This window comes from Cicer arietinum, chromosome 2, assembly GCF_000331145.2.
Source record: "Cicer arietinum cultivar CDC Frontier isolate Library 1 chromosome 2, Cicar.CDCFrontier_v2.0, whole genome shotgun sequence".
NCBI classification, from domain to species: Eukaryota; Viridiplantae; Streptophyta; class Magnoliopsida; order Fabales; family Fabaceae; genus Cicer; species Cicer arietinum.
Genome location: NC_021161.2, coordinates 1,828,669 through 1,855,037, shown reverse-complemented (window position 1 = coordinate 1,855,037; position 26,369 = coordinate 1,828,669). Strand labels below are relative to the sequence as shown.

The following is a 26,369-nucleotide window of genomic DNA, read 5'->3' as shown; positions in this document are numbered from 1 at the left end:
GAAAGAGTGGCGCAGAAGAAAACACAGGAGGGGTCACTTCTTCAAGTGTCACTGATGGATCTCCCAATGCTAAGGCTGTACAATATATGACATTGACCTTTATATTCCAGTTTAAAATGAACTTTCCAATATACTTAAGAGCACATTTTGGGCTAACAAATTGATTAAGCACTAATTCAATAAGTTACTACAGGAATGAAAAGCTTGTTGAAATAAATTGGAAAAAGAGTTTGATCCCCACCCTCAGCAAAATATTAACAATATTAACAATACTAATTACTAACATTGGGTGTTGTAAAAAAAAAGTTGGAAAGAGCTTATGAACATGTCATCGTGAGTTATTTATAAGTTTATCCATAATTGCTAAAAACTAAGCTGAAAGTAGCTTATGAACATATCATAATTATAGTCAAAATTACTCCAAGTGTCCCTTAATTTAAAGTTTCGGTCCGTCCTTTATCTTTCTTTTATCATGTTGGTCGTTTAAGATTTGAAACATTAAGACCGTTAGACTTTTTAGGTGAAGTTAGTCCGTTAAGTATTAAAAAGTTAACAAAGAAGGTACATGGTAAATAATCAAAAAGCCAACTCTATTCACGTCAACGAATCTAAAACTTTAAATTAAGGACCTCTTATACTAAAACTATTTCAAACAAATATACAAGCACTTATGTCATAATACGAGTTCAAATGAGCTATGAATAAGCTCTTTAAAAAGCTGTTTGTATACAATCAAACAATTTAAACACAAAAACAGAACCGTGCGGACCTGACAAGTACCTTGAAGAACAAAAACAGGAAAACATAGTCAAGCTTGCCATTAACACACGTCTTGTTGGGGACACAATAATCTTCTTCAGCATAGCACCCGAATCCTGAGTTTGATCTTCAACAGTCCTATAAGCACACATCAACCACAATTATAATTACACGTTTAGAGAAATGTTATTTGAACAACAAAATTAGACAACTTTTTAAATAGTCAACGCAGTCTGAGTAATAAATGAGTATATCGAGATTGGATAACCCATTAATCATAACTTAATTAACCACATATTTGAATAGTTGAACAGTATTAACTACGACTTCATGTGTTTCAACTACAGTAGACTTGAACACTTAAAATCAAGGTTAATAAAGTTTAAATTTGTCGCTAATAAAGTTCAATAGAGATTGTCCTTAAGTCCTTGCTCAACTAGCAATCCTTAAGTCCTTGCTCAACTAGCAATCCTTAAGTCCTTGCTCAACTAGCAATCCTTAAGTCCTTGCTCAACTAGCAATCCTTAAGTCCTTGCTCAACTAGCAATCCTTAAGTCCTTGCTCAACTAGCAATCCTTAAGTCCTTGCTCAACTAGCAATCCTTAAGTCCTTGCTCAACTAGCAATCCTTAAGTCCTTGCTCAACTAGCAAGTATCGATATTGTTCAGTTGGACTCTTGTCCTGGGTTCGAACCCGGGAGCACGCAAGTGTGTGTGAGTTTATGGTGACATTTTCCATCCCTTCTACAGACAAAAAATGTTCAATAGAGGATAAAAAATTGCAACACCTGATATATCTATTAACCAAATCTACCATTTCATTAATTATGTGTTTTTCATTAACCATTTAAAAGTTCTTGAATTTTGTTGTCTCGAATTGGTGTTCAAATTGCATTTTTACAAGTTTACAACCCTCTCAAACAGTTAAAAATGCACTCTTTGTGATGAATTACATGTTGCAAAAAGATTCAAATTTTGGCGATTATAACAACAACAAAAACAGACCCATTTGCATTTTGTTATTGAAATCATAATTTGAAAGAAGAAAAGAAGTAAATGGTATATGATGTGATGAACCTTGAATTGAAATTGGGTTGAGGAAAAGAAACGGCGTCGTTTGGGGAATTAGAGCAAACAGATGATATGCCATCAAAGCAAACCTCACGGCGACTTAAAGGATATGGAATTGGCACTCCCTTAGACCACAAATTGCATGCTGATACTTGCATTTTTATTGTTCAATGAATGAAAAATTGGAAAGTTTGAATGTTAAATTTGAGGAGGGAGAGAAAGAGAGATAAGGGTGGCTATGCTTTTAATGTTGTTTGAGTTTGAGTCACATATTAATGTTGTTTATAGCACTCAATCATATTTCTCTCATTTTTACTTTTAATGTTCAAACAATTGAAAATATATTAATGTGTTTTTTTTACTACCTTATACGCTGTTTACTATTTTAATAAACTGGACAGAAGATTTTAGGGAACTTTGCAGAGTTTTAAACAAAAAATTTAAACTATTGTTTTCCATTAAAATATAAAATATGAACGCACAGTGGTTTAATAAATAAATTTTATGTTTAATTACAGTTTTATTTTATTTATTTTTATCAATTTTATAAATTGATCTTTCTATTTTAATAATTAATTGTTGTAGTTTATCTCGTATATTTTTTATCTTAAAAATAATGATTTGACATAATTTGATATAATTTAATGATATAGAAATATCTAAATACATTAATTATTTATATGTCATTATTTAAATTATAAAATAAAAATTTTCTAAAGTTGAATGTTAAGTTTTTATAGAGTTTTACTATGATATCAGAGATATTATCACATCGTCATTTTTTAGTAAAAAATTTCAATGAAAAACTAAAACTGTCAGATTTTAAAATAAGAAGACCGATTTTGTGGATTGATAAAAATATAAGATTAAAACTACATTAAATCTAAATTTTAATGGTAATATCATCGATATTATTTTATTACGTTGGATTCAAACATGAGAGTATCTAAATCGCTACTTTAAACTTCTACTTTAATGTGTGTTGATTTTATTTTTCTTTTGTCGGAGCGACTATTAGTTTTTTTTATCTTATTATGTGTTGATGGTTGAAAATGATTTAAATGATATATGTTGAAACACTCAAATATTTGCTTTGAAAAGGTGGTTTTATATCGAGATTATAAGATATTTGAGAGAAATCTATAATTTTTACACAATATTATTTTTTAATTATCGTTAAACAACAATCATGATTTTTTCTTCTAATTTGGGAGTTTTCATGTTATATTTTTATATTTTGATTGTATTATTTAAATTTCTCTAAGTTATTGTTTTTTTATGTAGTTATAATATTGTCCGATCTTCCACATGATAAAAGAATTTTGATAATGTAGAAACATTATTTGAAAAATGTTTTGACTGGAAAATACTTGGTCTTTAGATGATCTTTTGTGAATCACCTCTTTGTTTAGGAACTAACTTATGGTATAATTTATAATTTTCATACCGCTGCAGTGTCAAGTTTTTTAAGTTATGTGAAGTTTTTTACATAAAAAATTTGATGGGAAAACTAATGTTAGCTTATGAAAAATACAAGTTAATGATGTATTGATACAATCAAGATTACACTAAAAGAAAACATTTCCAACATGGGCAAAGACATATCAGAGGAATTAGATTTGAGAGCGGCAAGTGCAATTCATTATGTCTGACTAAGAATATTCTTGCAAATGTGTAAGACAAGTTCTCGGTCAGACAAAGAGTTTTGGGAGAAACTTAAAAGGTTATACCATACTAAAATTGGTTGTTGTTCAATGAATAATTTCATAAGTTACACTTGAATGAAAATATGAAAGTATTTTATAGTGTAAATGATCTCAATATTATTGTATCTAAATTAAAAGTCACTGGAGTTATGATTTCTATAAATGATCTCAATATTATTGTATCTAAATTAAAAGTCACTGGAGTTATGATTTCTGATAAAGATAAAACGTTAAGATTCATGCGACACTTTCTATATTCCTATGAGCATATCAAACATGTTTTGATATATGGAAATGAAACATTGAGCTTTGAAGAGGTTCTTAATAAAATTATTTTGAAATAAAGAAAATTGAAAAGTGGAGATAACACTTTTTCAAACTCAATGAGTTGTTAGAGGCGTGTCTTATTTATGTGAAGAAAAACCATTCAATGATACTCTGAAAATATTAGAAATGTGGAAAGTTTTGACATGTAACGTATAATTGTCTTGATAGAGAAATGTTAAAGAAATATTCTCACTACAATGGTAGTATTATCTCTCTTAAGATGAAAGATAATGACCTTCTCTAAAAAGAAAATTAGAAATATATTTTAACAATATTTTTGTTCTTCATGAAATGTGAGTTTTACGATAAATCTCTTTCATAAGTGGTATATTGTGGAACAATACTTAAAAATAATAGAAAATTTTAGTATTCATTAACATATTATTTAAAAATAATCATTCATGATTTCTTTATCTTTTTAATTAAAAAATAATATAATTGATATCAATTTAATATAAAATATATATTTATTTTTATTAAATTTGATATCATTTTAATTATTATTTCAAACATTAAAATAGATATAAAGAAAAATGAAAGTAGCGGTGTGCATATCAAAATAAAGGGTGTAGTTAGCACCTCCCACACCAAAAAATGCACAAAAAAACAATGACTTTGCAATGGCGGCACATGTCATAATCAACCAACCCTTGTTGACACTTTAACCCTAACCAAACTTTTTTCCCTCCCTTCACTCTCCTTCACCAATAAATTTTCAATTCACCTAAACCCCATCTTTTTCTTCTTCAATTCCATTCTTCAAAATTTTCAAATTTCAACTAAAAAACCATGTTTTTTTCTTCTCCAATTTCTCCCTTTTGAATAAACCCTATTTTTCTTCTTCTTCTTCTTCTTCTTCAATTTCGTTCTTCAATTTCAATGGCAAAAGGCTCAATTTCATCTCTTTTCTACTTGTTTACACGTAAAAGAACAACTTTTTCAAACCTCAAATCTCTTTTTTTCAATCACTCATTAATTTCTTCTTCACGTTCTCAATTTCACCACCCATTTCGTCCCTTTTCGACCCATTTGTTGAACCCTCGTTGTATCACTAGTTTCTCACAAAGTTTAAACCTTTCCGGTGATAGAACCCTCCCCACAAGACCCTTTTCCACCGCCGGCGAGGATGGTGGTGCTGCGACTGACGAGGATTCGCAATTCGAAAAGGGTATTGGTAATTTTGAGGTTGGAACTAAGGTTAGTGATGATGTTTGTGATTTATCAGAAAATGGGGTTGTTTTAGATTATGGTAATGATGAATGTTATACAAATATTGTTGATTCTGTAGAATGTAGTAATAGTAGTATTAGTTGTACTAGTAATGATAATAGGGATGATGATGAATTAGAGGATTTTACTCATGTGGCGTCGAAAGATCCTGTTGAATTATATGGTGAGCTTAAGAGTGTTGAAAAGGGTGTTAAGTTGGCTAGAGCTGAGGTGGATGTTTTAACAGATGTGTTCGATTATTTTGCGAAATCGGGCTGGGCGTCAAACCAAGCACTTGCTATTTACATTGGTTTATCGTTTTTTCCGACTGCTGCACACAAGTTTCGGAACTTTTTCAGGAAGAGATGTTCTGCTGATGTTGCCAAGTACTTGGTTTCACTCGGACCGTGTGATGTTGCTGTGAGGTTTTTGTTTCCGGTATTTGTTGAGTTTTGTTTGGATAATTTTCCTGATGAAATTAAGAGGTTTAGGGATATGGTTAAGTCAGCTGACCTCACGAAACCTCACACTTGGTTTCCTTTTGCGAGGGCGATGAAACGGAAAATAGTTTATCATTGTGGTCCTACTAATAGTGGTAAAACTTATAATGCTTTGCAAAGGTTTATGGAGGCAAAGAAGGGGATTTATTGTAGTCCACTTAGATTGTTGGCTATGGAGGTTTTCGATAAGGTTAATGCGAAGGGTGTTTATTGTAGTTTGTTAACTGGTCAAGAGAAGAAGCATGTACCATTTGCAAATCATGTTGCGTGTACTGTGGAAATGGCTTCGACGCAGGAATTGTATGAAGTTGCTATTGTTGATGAGATTCAGATGATGGCGGATCCTTATAGAGGGTATGCATGGACTAGGGCGCTGCTTGGTTTGAAGGCTGACGAGATACATTTATGCGGTGATCCTAGTGTTTTGGATATTGTTCGAAAGATATGTCAGGATACAGGAGATGAGTTGTGTGAGCAACATTATGAGAGGTTCAAACCTTTGGTGGTTGAGGCAAAGACTCTGCTCGGAAATCTTGAAAATATTCGGTCTGGTGATTGTGTTGTTGCATTCTCAAGGAGAGAGATATTTGAGGTTAAATTAGCCATTGAGAAAACCACTAATCACCGATGTTGTGTTATCTACGGAGCTTTGCCACCAGAAACTCGTAGACAGCAAGCTAATTTGTTCAACGATCAGAGTAATGAATACGATGTTCTAGTGGCTAGTGATGCAGTGGGGATGGGCCTGAACCTTAACATTCGAAGGGTGATTTTTAATAACCTTTCAAAGTACAACGGTGACAAAATTCTTCCCGTTCCAGCTTCACAGGTTAAGCAGATTGCAGGGAGAGCTGGTCGAAGAGGATGCCTTTATCCCGATGGACTTGCAACTACCTTACATTTAGATGATTTGGATTACTTGATTGAGTGTTTGAAACAACCCTTTGATCACGTGACAAGGGCTGGCCTTTTTCCTTTTTATGAGCAGGTAGAATTGTTTGCCGGACAGTTTTCTGACTTGACATTCAGCCAGCTTTTAGAAAAATTTAGCGAAAATTGTCGTTTGGACGGGTCGTACTTCTTGTGTCGACATGATCACATAAAGAAAATCGCTAATATGTTAGAGAGGATCCGAGGATTATCATTAGATGATCGTTTTAACTTCTGTTTTGCACCTGTTAATGTTAGGGATCCAAAAGCTATGTACCACTTGCTCAAATTCGCTGCAGCGTTTGGTCAGAAGGTACCTGTAAGTATAGCTATGGGGATGCCAAAATGTTCGGCACGGAACGATTCAGAACTCCTAGACCTTGAGAGTAGGCATCAAGTTTTATCTTCATATTTGTGGTTATCAAACCACTTTGATGAGGAAAAATTTCCATTTGTTAAGAAAGCTGAGGCAATGGCTTCAAACATTGCTCACTTACTAAGTCAATCTCTTATCAAAGCGAATTGGAAACCTGAATCAAGGAATAGAGGGAAACCGAAAGCAGTAAATAGTGAAGAAGAGCAAACAGAACCAAGAAGTGAATTCATATTAAAAACTGAAAAAAAGGATGACGGTTATTCAAGACCACAGTCTTGTTAAATTATATGACCAGTAAGTACCTTTTATGGATAGCTTCTCTATTTTATGGTATTTATCTAATTTCACTATGTCGAATAAGAACATCTCCTTCATTTCAAATAAACTTCTGCAGGTTTTACTCGTTTTGTCAAATAGCGGATACAGCGACTCTGTATCGTAGTGGAATTCAAACAAATTGCTATTGTTTTACGATATGCTATTTTTTTATGAATAAAGTGCTGTCAAATAGCAGCTATTTTTTCCACGTGCATCAAAGAATTAAAATAATACTATTTTTTCCTAATCTTAGTTGTTAAAATAATGTCTGCTACATATTTCGTTAATTTCTGACTATTTGAATTTTTTTGTTATTCAGGAAACGGCATGAAAATTCGTTACACTCTGATCGTTTGAAGAAAATAATTGCATAATATGTTAATGACTTTGGAGGTAATTCTGCTATTCCCTCCGTGTGATTCTAAATGTCAAGTTTGGAATATTTCTCCGTCTCAAATTATGTCACTTTAGGAAATAATACCCTCTTTAATTAAATAGTTCACCTAATTATTCTACTATTACTACTACTTTCAACCACTCTAATTAATGTGTATTTTAGTCTTCACCATTATTTTAATCTAAAAATCAACAAAACTAATTATTTTCTTACGAAGTGTGCATGAACTAAAATGACACTTATAATGTGACGATTGGAGTAATATGTTATTCTCTCTCTCTCTCTACCTAGTCATGTCATGAGTTTTGGAGTTTTGTCTTTGGTTTGCAGGTCATAATCAACTACCGCTGCAATATAACACTATATACCAGCTATTTCACAAACTCATTGTACTTTTGTAGCCAAAATTGTGGATTAGAGACCAAGTTCGAAAAAAGGAGAAAAAAATAGCACTTTAGAAAGGAATGAAGGATATTGACATTCATAGTGGGGAGAAGAAACATACTACAGTTCCAGGTGGCAAAAAGCCGACATTGAGTTGTCAAACTTTCTCATCGATGTGAGCTCTTGGCGAAGATTGGCGTGTTATTGCTAGAGTAACTTCTGAATTTCTTAAATAGTCAAAATTGGGGCATTGTTATGGTGCCAAAAGTGATTTGTGCTCAAATATAGACTATAAATTTTGTTTTATTTTGCTGGTCAAGGAAAATCCCATTTAATCCTTCTATGCTTGCCCCTTTTATGTAGAGTTGAATGTTGTAGGTTTCTTTAAAATTGTTATTATTTTATATATTATGCTTTAGTAGCTAGGAAGGCTTGTTGCCTTGAGAATGCAAATGTAACATTGATTTGATCACTCTTTTGTTAAGGATAGTCAATAGTCAACTATCTAAATAAATGCACCAAATTTATTTATTTTTGTGGGTTTTTTTATAAAGATTTTAAATGTATTTTTGTTTAGGTTTTAAATTATGTATTTCCTTAAGATGAAAATATGTTCTAAATATTCTCTTTACAGATCTCTTTTACATTAAGGTCTCTATAGATCTAATATAAAAAAAATGGTCTATAGATTTAGTATTTTTGTTTTCAAGTTTTAGTAACAACATTGTATCCTAGTTTTTATTAGTTTTATGGTTTTAAAGATTTGTATATGAAACACATAGCAAGGCTGCTCCTAAGGTGAAGTATTGTGTGGTCAATGGTGAATCATCTTTTAAAGTTTATTTTTCCACCCTTAACATACTTCGGAAGTACATATTTAGAAGAAACATATTTATTGTCCTCTAAATATATATTTTCAGACAAAAATACAATATTTTTTTGTCTAATGTATACCTTTAGACATAATTTCTGTTTTTAAGAAACATTGAATGATAAAAGAAACTTTCAATATCTTCATTCACTCTTACATCAAGTAGTTTCATATGATTTATAGGTGACTAAACCCTAATAGTATCTAATAATATGTTTGTATGTGTACTGTCAAACCAAACAATTAAAATGAAATAAAGTACTTTTATATAATTTTTTAAAAACTAAAAGAGATTAAAGATAATGTACCAAGTGTAAATTTATTTTACATTGATAACCAATTACATTGATAACACAATCAACATATATTTCATAAATTAACGCATTATAATTGATTATTAATGTAAAATAACTTTACACCGATAATATATATTATCTTTAATCTCAATAAAAACTAAATGAGAATTTAATTACAAAATAAAAATCATACTAGAGAACTTAAATATGATTGATTGTCAATGGAATGAATTCTCTATTTTTTTTTTCTTTATAACTAATATAGTTTTAAAAATATAAATATGACAATGTCACATAATCATAAAGAATATATATGATGATACCACACTTTAACGAAGTTGTAAAAATTATTATCTTTAAAATAAAATATAAATATAAGTAAAAATAATATTAAAATAAATTTATTTTGTTAAAATTTTAACCAAATCCATCCAATTTTTAAAATAATTGATTTTTCCATTAAAAATTGAAATTAGTAAATTATAAAGGAGCCAAATCCCCTAAATTATGAAACAAAAAATCTCAACACCAACCAACAAGGCTATAAGAATGAAACAGTTCTTCAAAATGATTTTCAACCATAATAATTCCATTAAGGATGAAAACTTTCAATGATGAATCCATGAACCACAAAGTTTGATCAAAATACCAAGTAGCAAGACAGTAATAATTTACAAAACATAATCGATGGCCTGTAAAAAAAAAATAATCCAATACAAAACTGCATCTTAGATACAACTGTTCTGCATGATCAATAAATCATCAATTAAGCCTGCTCAAAAATTGCTTCCATGTAAAATTACATCTAGTATACAAAAACCTACCCAAGAAGAAAATAAGGATTAAAACTATCCCATTCAGAGTGATTTTCCATCTCAGGGAACAACCTCTTATCAACATCATTCGTCAATATTTTCTCATGTGACTGTATAACTAGCCTGTATAGATTAGAAATCAAAGGGTTTCTAAGAAATGGGTTGATGGATCTTCCAAGCACAACAACATCAGATAGAAGTTTGGCATCATTGTTATCAGAGACAGTGAAAATGCAGTTTGAAAGGGCGTAGAACCCGAGTAAATTCGAGTATACGGGCAAAAACGTATCTTTGTGGTTACCTACACCTCCTATCCAATCATTCCATTCCTGTTTCTCGATAATGTTATCCACGTACGACACCAATTGACGGGAAAATCTACTTCGCCATCCGTGCAAATAGCTCCTTAGTTCATCTTTGTTGGTCCAAGCCTTCAAAATAGGTAGCTTTTCCATATTGGAGCAACAAATTTGGCTGATCAACAGTTTCTCTTCATAATGGTTGTCGATTTCCTTGTCGAAAACCCGCCTCACAAGATCTCCTTGAAATGATACATTGTTTTCAGCTTGTAATACCCATTGACAAAGGTAGTTGAAGTAATCGATCCAGTGACCGAAAATAGATGAGAGATGATTAAAACAGAACCTTATCACTCTATCTACTTGGATTGGAACCACTTCATTCGGAAGGTTGCTCCCAGTTCTTTCTGAAGTAAAATACATTTGAACATCCGAGGAAAGCCTCAATCGAACCGAGTCATCTTCATCTTCCAAAAGCTTGATGCATGTGAACCATGCATTAAGCACGTGATGAGCATACGAATTCACACCTTCATTGTTTACAAAACAAGAAGACGATGAGGCAGATGGAATATTTTTATTGTAAACAACCGAGCCAAGGAACCTGGCCTGCTTGAGAATACCAGACGCTATCAAGGATCCAGCTGCTGCATGGCGCATACTTGTCGGTTCAGTTGGTGAACCACATTCTTTAATCATGTTACAGAAAAAAACAATGCAATCAAACAACCAACTTAACATCTCCTGATTAATTTCGCTACAAACCACCATTCCTTCTTTAGACGGAAAAGAACTTGTTGCAAATAACATTGTGATTCTCTTGGCACATACTCCCAGACAGTAAACAAGGGTTTCTCGGGTCTTTGCATGTCTTGTTTGGTCGTACAAAGAAACTAACTTGTTCCAAAACTGCGATACGGAGTCAAAGTCCATTTCACCAACATAACTTGTGCCGGTGCACTTGTCATGGCTAGCCTTTTCAAACTGCAGCAAATTCCAAGACACAAGGATCCTCAGAATATAATACGTGCATCTGTGGTTCTTCTCCGATGCCAAAATCTTCTCCAAGGTTCCATGAAGATTAGTTTTTGCCCAGAGCTGAATAACTCTAATGTCATCGATGGAAAGATCACAGAGCTTACCACCAGATTCAACTGCTTTCAAGAACTTCAGCAGCCACTTCAGTGTCGCAAGTCGAACTTCATATAATGAGTCTGACAAGCAGCGAATCAACATATCCAAAATACCAGTGGATGCATTCTCCATTTCATGTTTCGGCAATGATTTTGTACTGGGAAGAGAATATTGCAGTGGCAAATGGATCGACTCTTCCTCATTCTTAGATGCTTGAAACAAACAACCAAAATAGGAAATAGCTGCTTGTTCACGGAGTTCGGCAATGGTTGGATCATGATATTGCCGGCCATAAGATTCCAAATCTAAGCATTCTGTTGACAATTCCAAAAGCAGGTTGCGAATGGAGAAAAAATGTACGGTTATCTGGCATGTCCTTGCAATATTGAGCATTAAATCCAGAACCCTCACGAATGTTTCATTGAGGATAGGGCACCGACATTGATTAGGTCTTGCAATCCATGACCGAGGCATAAGAATTTCGATCAACTCACCAATGATGTGATCTTTCTTTGAGTTATCAGCAAGATTACTACAATTTACCTCCAGCAGAGAACTCAACTGCAAGAGGATTCCATGAATTAAGTTGTAGGAAATCCTGTAGGAACCTGATTTGACAATGTTTTCAACACAGGGAAGCTCGGAGGCGATACTGAGAAGGACCGACGGCAATTTCTCATTTGAAACAAGACTTGTAAGAGCTCTAGATGCAAGAACACGAACTCGTAAGTTACTTTGGGTTGAGCACCTCCTAATCCATGGCATCAAAAGAAAAGGGTCTAGTTCATCTCCTCTTTCCCCAGCAATTGATGAAGGCTTCAGCCTTGATAACAGAATCAGAATTGGGTACAAACTCGGATGCAGATTATTTCCCTGAATTGATTCCAAATCTCCTGAAGATGTAGGACCCAGAAACTCGGTTGCAACTTCCAGTTCATTGAAAAGAAATGAATGTAGTGATGGATACCTACATTATCAACATACAATAACAAATTAAAGCACAGAAACCAGTGAATTTAATTGAAATCTTCAAAGAAACCGATATGATAACAAAATTTATGACATAGCAAGACATTCCATGTCTCCAATGTGGAAATGCCCTAAATCTTTAATGCGAAATTCAGTTAGCCTTTGCGCACTTATCGGTGAGCATATCAATCAATGTATTGAATATTGTCAAAGATCAACTACTCAAAAGCTTATGCTATTAAATGGAGTCCCAGAAATAGTTTTATATCTTTCAAAATTATCAATTATGATTACTGCAGACCTAGAAAGTCAAATATTAAAAAATAAATTGTAAATTTGGTATTCGAACAGCTGCTTATTTATGTCAATTGTCTATCTATCAATATATCTAATTTATTATATAAAATTGTAAGCCCCAACTCATTAATTACATATTCAATTTTCATTATTTTTACATTTGAATCTTAATTTAATAATTAATTTAATAATATACCATCGCAGAAGAATGTTAAATTGATTATACACCGATATTTTTACCACTTAATTTCATGGAATAAGAATGTGTGAACATGTTCTCACGAAGAACGCATCCAGTAACACATGATCTAAAGTGATCAAATTCCAATAGTCAAAATCATACCTATGAAAAAACTCAAGCCCAGTTATTGCTCGTCGTACTGATTCTCGCTTATGAACATTGAGGAATCCAATCATGCGACGAAGCAAAGCAGTGTAGGCCAGACAAGCACTATTTCTGATTTCCCAGTACGGAGAAGAGAATGAGCGAATCGACAAAATCATAGCCTCGGCAGAGAAACCAGATGTATCTGTAGACAAGTTAGAGTCATTGAATGCAGCTTTTAGAACATTAAATGCATGCACTGTAGGAATGACACCCTCATCTCTGATCTTTGACGACATCGGTCTCACATTTCTCTCAGCTTCTTGCGTACAATTATTTTCTTTCATTGAACCATTTGACTTGCATGGCTCGCCTTTTAAGCTATCACTTTCGATCTGATTCATCATAGACCCATTACCAACATCAATAAGCCACCTTAATGCCCTTGGGAGGAGCTTCTTTGGCGTGCCTTCAGGCTCGGAGAGGAACAGAGCAGTAAATGCAGCAGGTATTCCAGCACTTCTTCTGAGTAAGTCATCCACTAATTGTCCTTTGGCCACAGTTCGTTGCATAAGTTGTTCCATCCATGACTCTGTCAATCTATGGAGCCTGAAAAAGAAGATACACAACTGAAGTGGCAGAAAAATGATTTATAATATGACAATTTGATCATACTAATAATATATCATTCATTTAGAATAATAATGCTTTAGTTTATTTTATTATATATAGAAGGGTACATGACACAACCAAATAATCTTCAAGACATGAAAAGACATTTGCTGTGACAAGATCATAAATACAAATTTTACAACTCATTTATCATAAACATATCATAGTGTTTAATCAATTATGGTATCAGTGAATAAAATAGGAATTTGAAAACATAACTCAGTAAGATACATTCAAGATAAAAAACTTCAGTAACAATAATAAGTAAAGTTACAAAGCACTTCATATAAATAATTAAGTTACAAAATCCTTACCTAGGGTCATTTGAGCAAAGTAACCGATTGCAAAGAGCTGTGAACCCAGCCCGTGTCTTATCAATAGCACCATTATGCTTCATCTTCAAGAGAACCTCTAGAAAATGATTTCCAATTGTTTCAAGTTGTTCCAAATCAAGCACAGAACCAGACGCAAAGCCAGCAGTGTCAACAGAATCCCCCTCTAGCTCAGATGAATCCGAACTTGCATTACTTGGCAATGGTACTTTTCTTATAATAGTCCCCAAAAGAAGGCTCACCTGAAAAATAAAACATGGGAACCAAATATGTAAGCATTATGCATGTACACAATATATATATATGTAAGTGTTATCAATCGTAGATTGCATAAAATAGCAATTTCAAATTCCACAACACTACTACAGCCCTAGCGCCGCTATTTGACAACACTAACATATATGTAACCTCTTTCATAGCTAAGTACCTCTTTCATAGCCAGCCAGCAACCAACCATGACAATCTGTTCTGACGATCTGATATCATGGGAAAGCTTTGAACTATTGTTCTCATATTCAGATGAAGGTGTATGCTCATTCTCATGATCCGGTACCTCCAACAAAAGATTATCGTCTTCAACCATCTCATCCATATCTTCAGGCAGATGCAAAGCATCTGCAGAAACCACCCATAGTGCCAATGAAGTTATCCGCACTACGAGGTCTAATAGTCTTTCCAGCAAATATCTCATTTCTGAGATGCTAGATGATACAGCATCAGAATTCCAGTCCAACTCCTCAAAAGCATAACGTAGAGCAAGTAATACACCGTGGACAAAGCTGTTCTTGCATGCTTTAGAAAGATCTTGCTCTCCACCTCTTACAACAATATCTAGCCAGTCAATCATCGACTTCAAATACAGTATCACGGGATTGGTTAACTTACTAGACGGATTAACACCATTCACTAATTCAGACTTTGAGCTTAAATGGAAAATATTGAATGGATTTTCAATCAACCAACCTTGCTCCATCGCATACTTTCTAAATATAAGCCGTAAAGTTAGAGCACCGGCATCGCTTTCCCTTACACGTGGACTGCAAACCAATTTCATAGCCCAAGCAATTACCTTCTTCACCATCTCTTCAGTTGAAATTCCAGGTAGTGGGGTTGGATAATGGAGTAATATCTGAAATGAACTCTCTCTTAACCTGTCCCAACTATCAACAATGGAACCAACCAACAATATGGTTGAGTCAGAAGAAGTCATTCCCTTGCTGTAAGGATAAAGATGATTTTCCGACAAAGAATTGCTAAACTCCTCAATTATTGATGACTTAATAGACCAAACATTTATCATAATCAAGATGAGATCTGTTGCCATTATTTTTCTCTTGTAAGGAGCAGAAGGATAGCATGAGAAAAATAAGAAGCAACTCAACCACCTCATAAAGTGAAAAAGGTCATCTGCTCGTTTAATTGTCGATTCCCTATTCCCTTCTGAAGGACATACCTCTCCGTTACCTTTAAGATGTTTGAGAGGGTTCCAGCTTCCTTGCTTGAATTGTCTCTCCAAGGCTGTTCGAACCCTAGCAAAGAACTTTCGAAACAAGCTGCCCCACTTCATCTGAAAAGATGTGGAACAACACCTCATATTCAAAGGCACGGCTTCCTTCATTAATGTGAGCTCTAAATGAGAAGGAAGACTTGATGTTTTCGGGTTCAAGAAAAGAGACTCGGCAGCATCTACACGTAGTGACTCATCCACATGGGTCAATGCATTTACTAGCCACAGAACATGGATCTTAAAATTTATTCCCTTAATGCATAAAAGAGCATGGCTTTGTGTTCCAATCACACACTCTTCTTCATTTGATGAAGGATTTTCACACCAATCAATGTCTCCTTCAACCAAAGCTAGTGACCGAGATACCTTGAGCAAGGAAACGAGAATCGCAATTTTCTGTTCAAGATTCAATTCCAAGTTTGCACATACAAGTTCTGGATATTGCAATCCCTTTTCGTCCCCATCTGGCCCAACCGAGACGAAAGCAAGCATAGAAAATATACTATCCACATCAACTTCCAGTAAAACTGGCACAGCGTAAGTATTTAAATTGGTGCGGTGTTTTGAGAATCCAGAGGCTAACCCATGCATAATTGGGGGAAGACAATATCCTCTATAAAGAGCATATCCACCTTCAATACCATCCGTCTCCCAGCACTCATCGCGCAAATATTCAAGAAAGCACTTCAGAAATGATGTTGCGGCACAACACACATCGTCATCGACATAAGCATGTATTGTCTCAAACAGCAAGTCAGGACACATGTCCAACATTTTCTTTGCTCCCAATCTCTTGGTTAACAGCGCTAAAGGAACATATCTCCCTTTACAGCGCGACCCCAGCGAAAGAAGATCCGATCCAATCTTCCCCAAAAACACTTTAACCTGTTCACCGCCCTCTGACCAACGCAGGGACGATTGAATATCCATAAACAGATCGAAAATGAGATGAACCTGTTTCACCGTCTGACTCAAAGGATCCTCCAAGTTATTCCAAATAATCCTAAGTATCCGCATCCCCATTTCCTCAGGAATAGGATCATAGTCAACCGACAGATCAGTAAGATTCAAAATCATCGACGCTTTTATCTGCTGCAAACAAATCTGCATCACAGTCAACGCATGAAAGTTGAAATGGCTATCAACGGGATTCTCACAATGCATACACAGCTCAGGCAAAATTCCATCATACAATATAGTCTTATTAACACTCCCAACAACACCATCATCCCCATCCTCACAACCATTCACAACACTAAATTGAGTGTTAAGCAAGTTTCTAGAAACCGCGGTAAGAATCCCTCTAATCAAACAAATCCTACTCAGAACAGAAAGCCTACATATCCTACAATAAACATCATCACCAATACAAGGAATCTTCCTAACAGCATTCATAAATTCACTATCACAACAATCAACAATTCCAACACTAATGGAATTCGAAACCTTCAAATTAAAAATACCTTGCATCAAAACCAAACCAAGCTCTTGTGAAGTAACACAAACTTGAAAAGCAGCACAAAGAGCAACACCAGCTGCAACAAAACAATCCCTCGAAAAACCATCGGAACCCATCAAACTCAAAACAACACTCACAATCCCCTCCATCACACTCGAAAAACCATCAATTCCAAAACCATTTTCAATTTCACCATTCTGACAACCAAACTTCAAAGGAAACTTCTGAAGCAAGTAATACAAACAAGACAAACCCTCTTGGCACTGTTCCATAACAGTGGGCGAAGGTCTTGAATCCGTCTCCAAAACAACACCATTCAACCCACGAACAACATCACCAGCAACCAAAACAGCACAAACCTCAACAACATCATTCAAGTAACCCAATTTTGACATACCCATAACCGAAAGGGCAACACGTGAAACCGTAAATTGTCTCCCTTTACCAAAACTATAGTCTTCCATAAGCTTCTGAAAACACCCTGAAAGTATTTCATGAAAATTTTTCACCTTTATAAGAATTGAAAGAAGGGTTCGATGCAAAGGTGAAGAATTCTCCAAAAAGAGAATTTCAAGGTAAAGTTTAGAAGCTATGGTGATTTCAGGTTCGGAGTTAGGGCTAGGTTCGGAGTTTAGGAGATTGAGGAAAGATGAAGCTAGGGTTTTGGAATGGGAGAGTTGTGAATAAGTTGAAGTGAGGGTTGTGAAGTGGAGAAGGTTGAGAATGAAAGGGGAAGAAGGGTTAGGGTTATGGTGGTGAAGGGAATTGAGAAAAGAAGAAGGGAAAACGACGGCGTTGTAGGTGTAACGGTGACGGTGTTGAAGTGCACGCCATTTCGATGACATGTTTGATGAAATGTCTAAGAGAAAAATGAACTTTGTTTAATATTATTTTGGTTTGAAGAGATTAAGGAAGTGTTGGAGGATTTAATGTTTGGTTTTTTTGGTGAAGAGGATGAGAAAAATGGATGGGTTGGAAGATGGCGGCGGAAGAAGGTGGTGGGGATGAACTGTGCTGGTGCTACTCTCTCTCTAGGATTTCGGAGAGGAGAGAGATGCAGCAGTTTTTTTTTTCTCAAACTTTCAAAAGCATGACCTAGGAGAAATTGAGTTTCAAATTTTTCTACCTTTTTTGTTTTTTTATGAATAGTTTTTATTGGTTTTTATTAAAACATCATTTTAGTCTAGTTAAACTTTGTAACTTTAATCTTTAAAAATTTAAATTAACTCTCAAATTAAAAATTATTTTCATCTTAAATAATTAAAAAATTATATCTTTTAAAAAAAAATTATGATAGTAATTTGTATTTTTTTTAACTATTTTAATGGTACAAAGATTAATTTGAATTTATTTTATAAATCCATAATCAAATGACAAAATGATAGTTTACTTATTATTTTTTATATATAAAATATTTTCTTTTTTAATTTATTTTTAGAAATGATCTCTTAAGTTTATTTTATTTTTTAATTTGATCATTTAAGTTGTATTCAGTTTCCATCATTAGTCTTAAGATAAATTAAATTACGCATTGGATCTTTTAAGTTTAAAATTTTTCTCAAAATTACTATCATGAAATGTAAAGATTTAATTGAAACGTCGCGACAATTTTACTGTCTAAATTATTTTCCAGGTAAAGAAGTTAAAGACATTAGTTATGTGAATAGACATTTATTGTCTTGTTTTTAAACGTATATGTGTGTTTTATATTGTTGTAGACAAAATCAAGAAATATAGACAACTTATAAGATTTGATATTTTCTGAAATATAGACAAATTATTGTTGCATTATATGGTAAAGTTTTTAATCATAAAAAAATTTCAGTTGAACTAATTGTTATCTAAATTGAGATAAATGACTAACGGTGTAAAAATATAACTTAAATGACTAAATCGAAAAACAATAAATTTAAATCATCTAAATAAAAATTAAATTAATTTTAAAGAATTATAGATGTATTTTTGTTTAAAATAATATAAGTCAATAATTATTTAATTAATAATTAGTAATTATTAATTAACAGTGAATAATTTTAGTAAAAAAATTAACAGATAACATATTTTTGGGACTCAATTTGCATAAATATTTTATAAATCGAAAAATAATATTAGTAATTAACAAGTATCCAGTGACTAGGTTTTATTAACTTGTAATATGTAAATAGTATTAGGTGGAAAAATAATTTAAAATGAAATGTTTAGAGCTTGTTTTGATATGAAGAATTTGTTTTTGTTTTTTATTATGAAATAGTTGATTTGTTTTTACTTTGTTTTTTTGCTTTTAACATATGAGAGAATCTTTTATTTTCTCTTGTTAAAAAAAAAAAAAAGAAGTTTTTATTTCCTTTATGCAACTATTTGAGTATATATGTGCAAAAGTATGCGAGGTTGAGTTTGATTGTTTAAGATTAAAAAAAAATTGTGTAAGCTTTTTCCAAAAAATAATTTTGTTACAACATGATTATAATCTTATTTATTGAAAATGAAAGGGCTATTTTGATTAGTTTTAAAGAAAAATATTTTTAATATAAGGGAAAAAAATACAAAGGTTGAAATGAAAAATTATTTTCTTCTCTATTTCTCAACTAATGACCTTTCTAATTACTTATAAGTCCTTATGTGCTTCATTAAGTATAAAGATAAGAATAAAAGAATAAGGGTTGAATCATAGTTTCTTAATCTTAATTCTTTTTTTACAAAGATGTGACATTAAAAATAAAATTATTTGAGTTTTAGAATAATAGAACTGTAAAAATAGACTTCTTAAGTTAAGATAATCAATCTCCGAAACAATATTAGTAATGGAAAATAAACCAACTAATTTACTCAACTAATAGCATATGTTGTATAGTTGATACATCCCATTCAACTTTTAAGTTTTATTTTGGAGTTTGGACTTTGAGGATTTGTGGTGAGGAGAGGAACATGAAAGAGAGATAAAGCAAATAAAACATCCCACTTTATTTTAGATAGTTTTTTCATAGAAAATAAGAAGAGCATATTATTGCTTGAAGGATGATAGATAGTTGACAACTTCTGTAGCTGCTTCAAGTTGCTTCTCAATGGTTATAAATAGCTGATTTTCAAGAGTGTGAGTATCTTGACTTAAACATTGATCTTGAAGATTATACATTAGTGTGTTGTCATTTCCCATTCTTTGGTTCTTGAAAGTAAGTTATCAACAACGATTTTAGGATCTAACATGTCTCTCTCAATCCTTTGACTTCCTCCTAGAGTTGGGTGTGTTAAGCTGAATGGCGATGGCGTTGTTACAAATCATAGTGCAATTACTTGTTGAAGAGTGGTCAAGATCACAATATCAAATTTCTATTTGGTTTAATTTACTGTAGTGGCGGGTGTTCTATTATAATGGTTGCCTGGGAACTATTCTTAAGTGTTTAAGGTTGACCTTAGATCGAGTTTTAAATATATTGACATTGAGTTTGATTTTCAAACAGTAGAGACGTTCGTTCTGGAAGGATATAGTATAGACATCCTTACTTTCTTTTGTGTGTCAAATTTAAGGGTTCTTGAATCAATTAGTTTTCTATTTAATTTCTCACAATTATTGTGAAGCCAACTAAGTAATATATTCTTTTGTGAAGTTTGACCTCTATAGATCATATATTGATAGAATTTTTTATTATATTTCTGATTTTACTTCCTTACTATGTTGATCGTTAGGAATGATATTATCTTGACATTGATAGAATTTTTTTATTATATATTCGATTTTACCTTCTTACTATAGTGACTGTTAAGAGTGATATCATTTTGAAATGTAGTTTCTTTTTTTCCTTCTTTTTCCTTGTTTGTTTGGGGCTAATCCTCTTCATTTAAAAAAAAACAAAAAGTAATGAAAAGATTAGAAGAGATTTTTTAAACCCAACTCAAATACATTTGTTAGGTCCTCAAAAAAACAAACAAACCAAGCCCTCCCTCTACTCTCCTCTGCTGAACTCTCAAACAAACATAGTTTTGTTGATTCCTATTGTTAGGAGACGCATATTTTGCTTTGACTTCTTTATTCCTTAGAATCTTTCTAAAGTACATCAAACTCCATAAGATAAATGTTGTTCCAGATCATCTTAGCAACATTTGATATTCGAGAAATGTCATCCTTGTTGATTAAGGTTGCTTATGAAAGTAGTGTTTCAAACTTCAAAGTATATGTATTCTACTTATAAATTATAATAAATAATGATAAAATATAAATTTTAAGAATATTTTAAAAACTTTTATCTAATGAAAGATAATTTTACTGATCATAAAAATTATGTGCATATTATAATATAAAAAATGTATTGTAATAAAAATATCGGATTCAGATAGGAGGACAACTACAGAAGTAACTAGCTTAAGTAGAAAGAATGATAATTTTTATTTTTCTAAAGCTAAAAGTAGATTAAATAAAAGAAGAAATGAAGCTCAAATAGGTATCAGCCGTTTTTAATCCAGGGGTATATTTTATCATTTCTGGTAGAAGCTTCTTCCACGGGGAATATGGTTGATGAAAAAAATTCCAAATCCAAAATGATAAATTAAAAAAAATAAAAGATGTTCAGTATATAAAGTTTATTCTACGTTTTGCAGTCTTAAGAGAAGTGACCCTAACAAGTCTAGGCGTTTTTGTTGACAATGCAAGGGTGAAATACTCAACATGCAGCAATTTGTGATAAGCACTTTAAAGCTTATCAAAGACAAAATCACATAGGTCCCATGATAAAAATTGTTTTGAACAGAGAGATAAAAGCACATACTGTTGTTTCAAGCAAGATAGCGGTACATTTTTCTATCCATTTTATCCCTCTCTAAAAACTCGCGCTCAATGAGGGATTCAATCCGTTTTTTAATAACAACAGGATTAGGCAAAAATCGCGCTTGCAGCTGCTTCGTGACCTCGGTTATGATATTATTATGTTCTAGAACCCGCCTAGATTTCATTATCCTCACAATCGCCGCTTCAATCTGAGGCTTTCTATCTTCCTCCACTCTTTGCCGAGTTTCTATATTTTCAGGTTCAGACTCCCTCTGTGCAACTACAGTCCCTATCTTTACCTTGAAGAACTTGCTGGTGAATTTGTCGTTGAAAAAGAATGCATCATCCTCAGCTATGTCCTTGCTCATTGGCTCTTTCCGAAGAACATTTTTCCCTTTGACACATGCCAAAGACTGGAGGCATCTCTTCAAATCTGACATGGGTATTGCTGTAGCTTGCTCTATCTCCTTACAAGTCAACCGATCGGAGTTGTTGAAAAGCATGAGTACACACATCTGGTATGTGGAAACATTCAACTCGTGCTTCTGGCCCTTAGCAAATGTTGCCTTTAAATCAGCTGCCCCCATATTAGTTTGCCAGGACAGTCTCCTACCACTGTGAGTGCCAAGATAATAAGTCCGAAATTTATCGCACACGCCCAAGATTTCGGATGGAAGATTACACTGAGGACTGGTTTGAGTTGGCCATGAACCTGTTGTAAGCACTTGGACAGATAGTGTAGGGCTATCTCCCAATTCAGCACCATGGCATGCATAGAAACCTTGCATCGTATCAGAAGAAGTCTTCATGTCTGTAAACATACCCTCTAACTTAGAAGTGAATTGATATCCACACTCTGTTTTGAGCTTAACAATCAAACTTCTTTCTGCGTCATCAGATATAGTCTTCCCTGAAAGAAGCCTTTTTGCTAGGTGTTGTTTGTAATACTTCTCAAAAACGTCCTTCTCTTGCAAGTACCGGAAAAGCATCATGACTTTGTCTAGTACAATCTCCACATCTTCCTCACCAACCCCTTTCAACCCTCTACGAAGTTTGTCATCCACAAACAAAGAAATGAACTCTGGAGACCGGGCGTTCAAATTGATGAAATATTCAAAAGCAGAATTCAAGGCATTCTGAAATGTTTTGTCATTGTTAAATGCCATTGTGATAACCTTGTCGTATTTATCCTTCAAATCCAAGAGACGTTGCACAAAATCAACAGGATCTTTCAACCTTTCAGGATCCATAATTAGCTGCTTACCCGTATCCCGTATAAAAGATGTCATGACATCTTTAACAATTGTGAGCCCAGAAGGCACCCTGCGAAACAAGTTATACATTCTTTTCAAGTCCTCATATTTGTCATTGATGAGCATATTAACTAGGCCAGAGTTCTCCATATGAACAAGAGTGTGCATATGATTTTCAATCATTTCTTTCTCCACCACACTAGTTATCTTTGACTCACTTTTAAGATCCAAGTAGTGAGATACTCTCTCCATTTCTTCATTTAAACGCCTCTCAGCTTTGTTCAGATAATCCCCACAATCACAAGATTCAATGAATTTCTGGGACTCGCAACAATAAAAATTTGCAGAAACTTCAAGAAACTGCTTCTCAAAGTCCTTCTCATAAACAGACGAACCCAAATCCACTAGCATCTTTATTAAGTTTCTCATCAAGCCTCTGTTAATTACTTCACCATTCCTCTCTCTAAGAACAAGGTCAAGAAGTGTATCTAGAAGCCTAGCCTGCGTTTTGTTGGAATGGATCACAACATCTCTCCAGAGATTCAAACCAAGCTCGTGAACAGGGGTTTTACGCTGGCTTGGTATGAAAGTTCGATCCATGTACATCAGTATATCTCGGATCATTTGCAATGCCTTATTATGGTCTACCCACTTCCTGTTGAGCTCCTCCAAGAAAATTTCTCCTTGAGCAGATTCAATTGAGTGGGAAATTTCTCTTAGATGAGAAGTCATGGTCTTCACAAGTCCAGAGTAAAGTTTCTCCCCAAATTTGTATAGCACCATATTATAAGCATTCCTGAACAAACAAATATGATAAGAAATCTCAGAAATATATGCCCAGATATGAAGATTAGCAGGGAGATCTGTAATAGTTATTATGTATAATTGTATATAACAATTAGGAAGGTGGTTAACTTAAAGAAAACAAGACTACAGCCCTATTGTATAACATGAATAACATAAGGCGATTGACTTTTGTTAAAATTTAAATAAATGGCAAGTTTAACAGAGGCCTGTAGCATGGTTTGAGTAAAAACAGATTACAGAATATAGATTGAGGTTTTAGAAACAAGAGCATTATGCAAGTATGCCATATACAAGCCTTTGTCAATGCCTACATCGATACAACTCGCTAACCGACCAAAATAGGGTAAAAGCAAGTAATATAGCCACTAAAACAGCTTTCTTTTAATGATTTTCACCATTTTCTAATGAAAATCATTGAACATAAAATAAAAATTTATAAATCATGGGATTTTTATAATTATTAGTGACATCAGGAAATAAAATCAAAAAGCATTCTCCTAAATCAATCAGACCATAGTAATATAAAAAAACAGCTTAACAAGCTCAAACCCGACATAACTTGCATATCTCAACATTCGGAACTTCATAACATGTGCATGACCGAACGACAATCTGGTGCCATCCATAAACCATGATTCAAATTTGTACATGCAATTGCAATTACAGACTCAATATCAACGTCTTTGAAATCATCACAACCAAATTGTCGCAACCACAGTTAGTTAACTACATTTGTCCTCAAATTTTAGCAATACTGCAACTACAATTTAATTTAAAACCTAAAACCTTACTCGTAAAGTTCCTACCACGGCAAACTTTAGAAAAGGATTACCCAGCCTTTAGCCTTACCTTGCATTAACAGAAGGCTAATTCCACAATTCAATCCGATAACCTCCAAATCACACAACACGAACTCCATCCATTGCGTCAAAACTACCCTTCATGTTCAAGACCTCAGCACACACAAAAAAAACAACCTATGTAACACTGACACACTATATTGAAAGCGCCTAACACCAACACGACACTGATACTTGTTGTTACATTCAATTACTTCCATTTTTCATCTTATTATCGTGTCAGTGTAACATAAACCTCCATTTTTGCCTAAAGATTAAAAACCTTCCTAATCCTCAAACTCCACAAAGATTGAAATGTTGTAATTCTAAAACAATAATCATTCTTAAAATATCACATATCTTAAAAGACAATAAATTCTTGAAAAGAAAATTCATATCAACACAGAAAATCAATAATCATCCATATTATAATATATAAAAAACGATTAAAAAAATCTATATTATAACACAATTAGTTTACAACAACAACAAAAAAGTGCCGAAAATCAAAAGTTTGTTATGAACAAACCTATAAAGCTCTTCGAAGCTAAGTCCACTAGCATTGTGATTGTATATCTCGTGAATAGCATGTTCTAGAATCTTCCAAGTTTTTTCAGCGTAATTAGGATCCACCACAACACGGTGCTTGAACGCTTCAATCTGAGTCGGTCTCTTCTTCGAACTCATCGCGAAAACGAACGGTGAAGTGAAGGAAATGGAAAGAAATCGAAGAGGGAAGAGAAACCCTAGAAATGGAGTGAATGAGAATTTGGAAAACTAGGGTTTCATTTGGGAAGGGAATTTTCTTTTTTTCTGAGAAAAATGAAAGCAAAGAAAAAAGAGAGTAATGAATGTGTTAATGGTAGTTGTAGTGAAAGTAGTGTCTGATGAACTCTCACATAAAATTTTAACTTAGAGCACTTCATTTTATTACACAAAATAAAATATCAAAATATTTACCAAAATTTAGTACATTCATTTAATTGTTCATAAATATCAGCTCAACTCATAATATTGATATTTATAAATTAAATATTTTTACTGAATATGAAATATTTATTTTGTGTTTATCAAATTTATTATTAAGATTTAATTATTTATTATTTTATTTATAAATAAAAATAAAAAAGAAATAACTTAATTATATTACCAAAAAAAATTAAAAATTGTAATATTATTAAATTTGTTAGCAATTAATATTATTATATTTGATTTTATGAGTTTGTTTTAAATTAATTTTTATAGGTTACAAAAATTCTTAATGATTATGAGTTTTATAAAATGTTATTATATTTGTTTTTTTTACAGAATTATTGTGTTATATGACTAATCTAAAAGACTAAAATCAAAGTTTATATATTTAATAATAAAATTTTATCTTAAAAAGAAAGCACTACCGTCTTCATTAATCTCAATCATCATCATCTTTATTAATCTTATTCACAATTTTAATTTGTCTTCTTTCATGGAAATAATCTTGTTTATTCTGTTTTTCAATTAGTGCTAGAGGAGAAAGATTTGAGTAACCTCTTAAGGAAAAAAAACGGATTAACATTTTTTTGCTAATTGGTATTTAATGTGATTATTACGTTTTATGAATTATATATATATACGTTCATTACTTACTTCATATTGCCATTTAAAAAATGCTTTTCGGATATAGTAGCTCAGGTTCGTAATTTTTGTTAGGGAGTAATTGAGAGAAACGTGAGTGCATCATTAAAAATAATTATTAATATACTTATTTGGATTTGAGTCA

General features: G+C 33.0%; 4 protein-coding genes across 7 annotated transcripts in view; 1 reads left to right on the top strand and 3 right to left on the bottom strand.

The window, feature by feature from the left end:
* The window catches only part of LOC101514404 (protease Do-like 8, chloroplastic), a 12,020-nt gene extending 9,893 nt beyond the window's left edge, over window positions 1-2,127 (bottom strand). Inside the window, exons 1-3 of the mRNA XM_073365561.1 lie at window positions 1,836-2,127; window positions 770-897; window positions 1-75 (exon numbers count right to left, since the gene is read on the bottom strand). The exon at window positions 1-75 is cut by the window's left edge and continues 3 nt beyond it. Coding sequence (XP_073221662.1) covers window positions 1-75; window positions 770-897; window positions 1,836-1,987 — 355 coding nt within the window. The 5' untranslated portion in view covers window positions 1,988-2,127. The remainder of the gene's footprint in view (window positions 76-769; window positions 898-1,835) is intronic.
* Window positions 2,128-4,463: 2,336 nt separating this feature from the next.
* On the top strand, window positions 4,464-8,507 carry LOC101514080 (DExH-box ATP-dependent RNA helicase DExH18, mitochondrial-like). Of its 2 annotated transcripts, XR_012162004.1 has the most exons (3): window positions 4,465-7,171; window positions 7,515-7,588; window positions 7,923-8,507. XR_012162004.1 is itself a non-coding variant. In XM_073365192.1 (2 exons), exon 1 carries the CDS (start codon window positions 4,742-4,744, stop codon window positions 7,157-7,159), a length of 2,418 nt encoding a protein of 805 aa, XP_073221293.1. In that variant the 5' UTR covers window positions 4,464-4,741; the 3' UTR covers window positions 7,160-7,171; window positions 7,515-7,593. The 2 variants fall into 2 exon arrangements, 1 of the variants encoding a protein (XP_073221293.1); XM_073365192.1 differs by lacking the exon at window positions 7,923-8,507 and having other exon boundaries at window positions 4,464-7,171; window positions 7,515-7,593.
* Window positions 8,508-9,831: 1,324 nt separating this feature from the next.
* On the bottom strand, window positions 9,832-18,054 carry LOC101513744 (uncharacterized). 2 transcript variants are annotated; one of them, XM_027332192.2, is made up of 5 exons: window positions 16,957-17,096; window positions 14,414-16,597; window positions 13,969-14,228; window positions 13,001-13,591; window positions 9,832-12,358 (listed from the first exon to the last, which is right to left on the bottom strand). In XM_027332192.2, exons 2-5 carry the CDS (start codon window positions 16,568-16,570, stop codon window positions 9,964-9,966), a joined length of 5,403 nt encoding a protein of 1,800 aa, XP_027187993.1. In that variant the 5' UTR covers window positions 16,571-16,597; window positions 16,957-17,096; the 3' UTR covers window positions 9,832-9,963. The 2 variants fall into 2 exon arrangements, with proteins under 2 accessions (XP_027187993.1, XP_004489387.1); XM_004489330.4 differs by having other exon boundaries at window positions 14,414-18,054.
* Window positions 18,055-21,599: 3,545 nt separating this feature from the next.
* Window positions 21,600-25,503, bottom strand: LOC101513221 (cullin-3A-like). Of its 2 annotated transcripts, none has more exons than XM_004489328.4 (2): window positions 25,140-25,503; window positions 21,600-23,760 (listed from the first exon to the last, which is right to left on the bottom strand). In XM_004489328.4, the coding sequence occupies exons 1-2, from the start codon at window positions 25,295-25,297 to the stop codon at window positions 21,720-21,722; spliced, it is 2,199 nt and encodes a 732-aa protein (XP_004489385.1). In that variant the 5' UTR covers window positions 25,298-25,503; the 3' UTR covers window positions 21,600-21,719. The 2 variants fall into 2 exon arrangements, with proteins under 2 accessions (XP_004489385.1, XP_027187618.1); XM_027331817.2 differs by lacking the exon at window positions 25,140-25,503 and adding an exon at window positions 24,621-25,030.
* Between the last annotated feature and the right edge of the window lie 866 nt (window positions 25,504-26,369).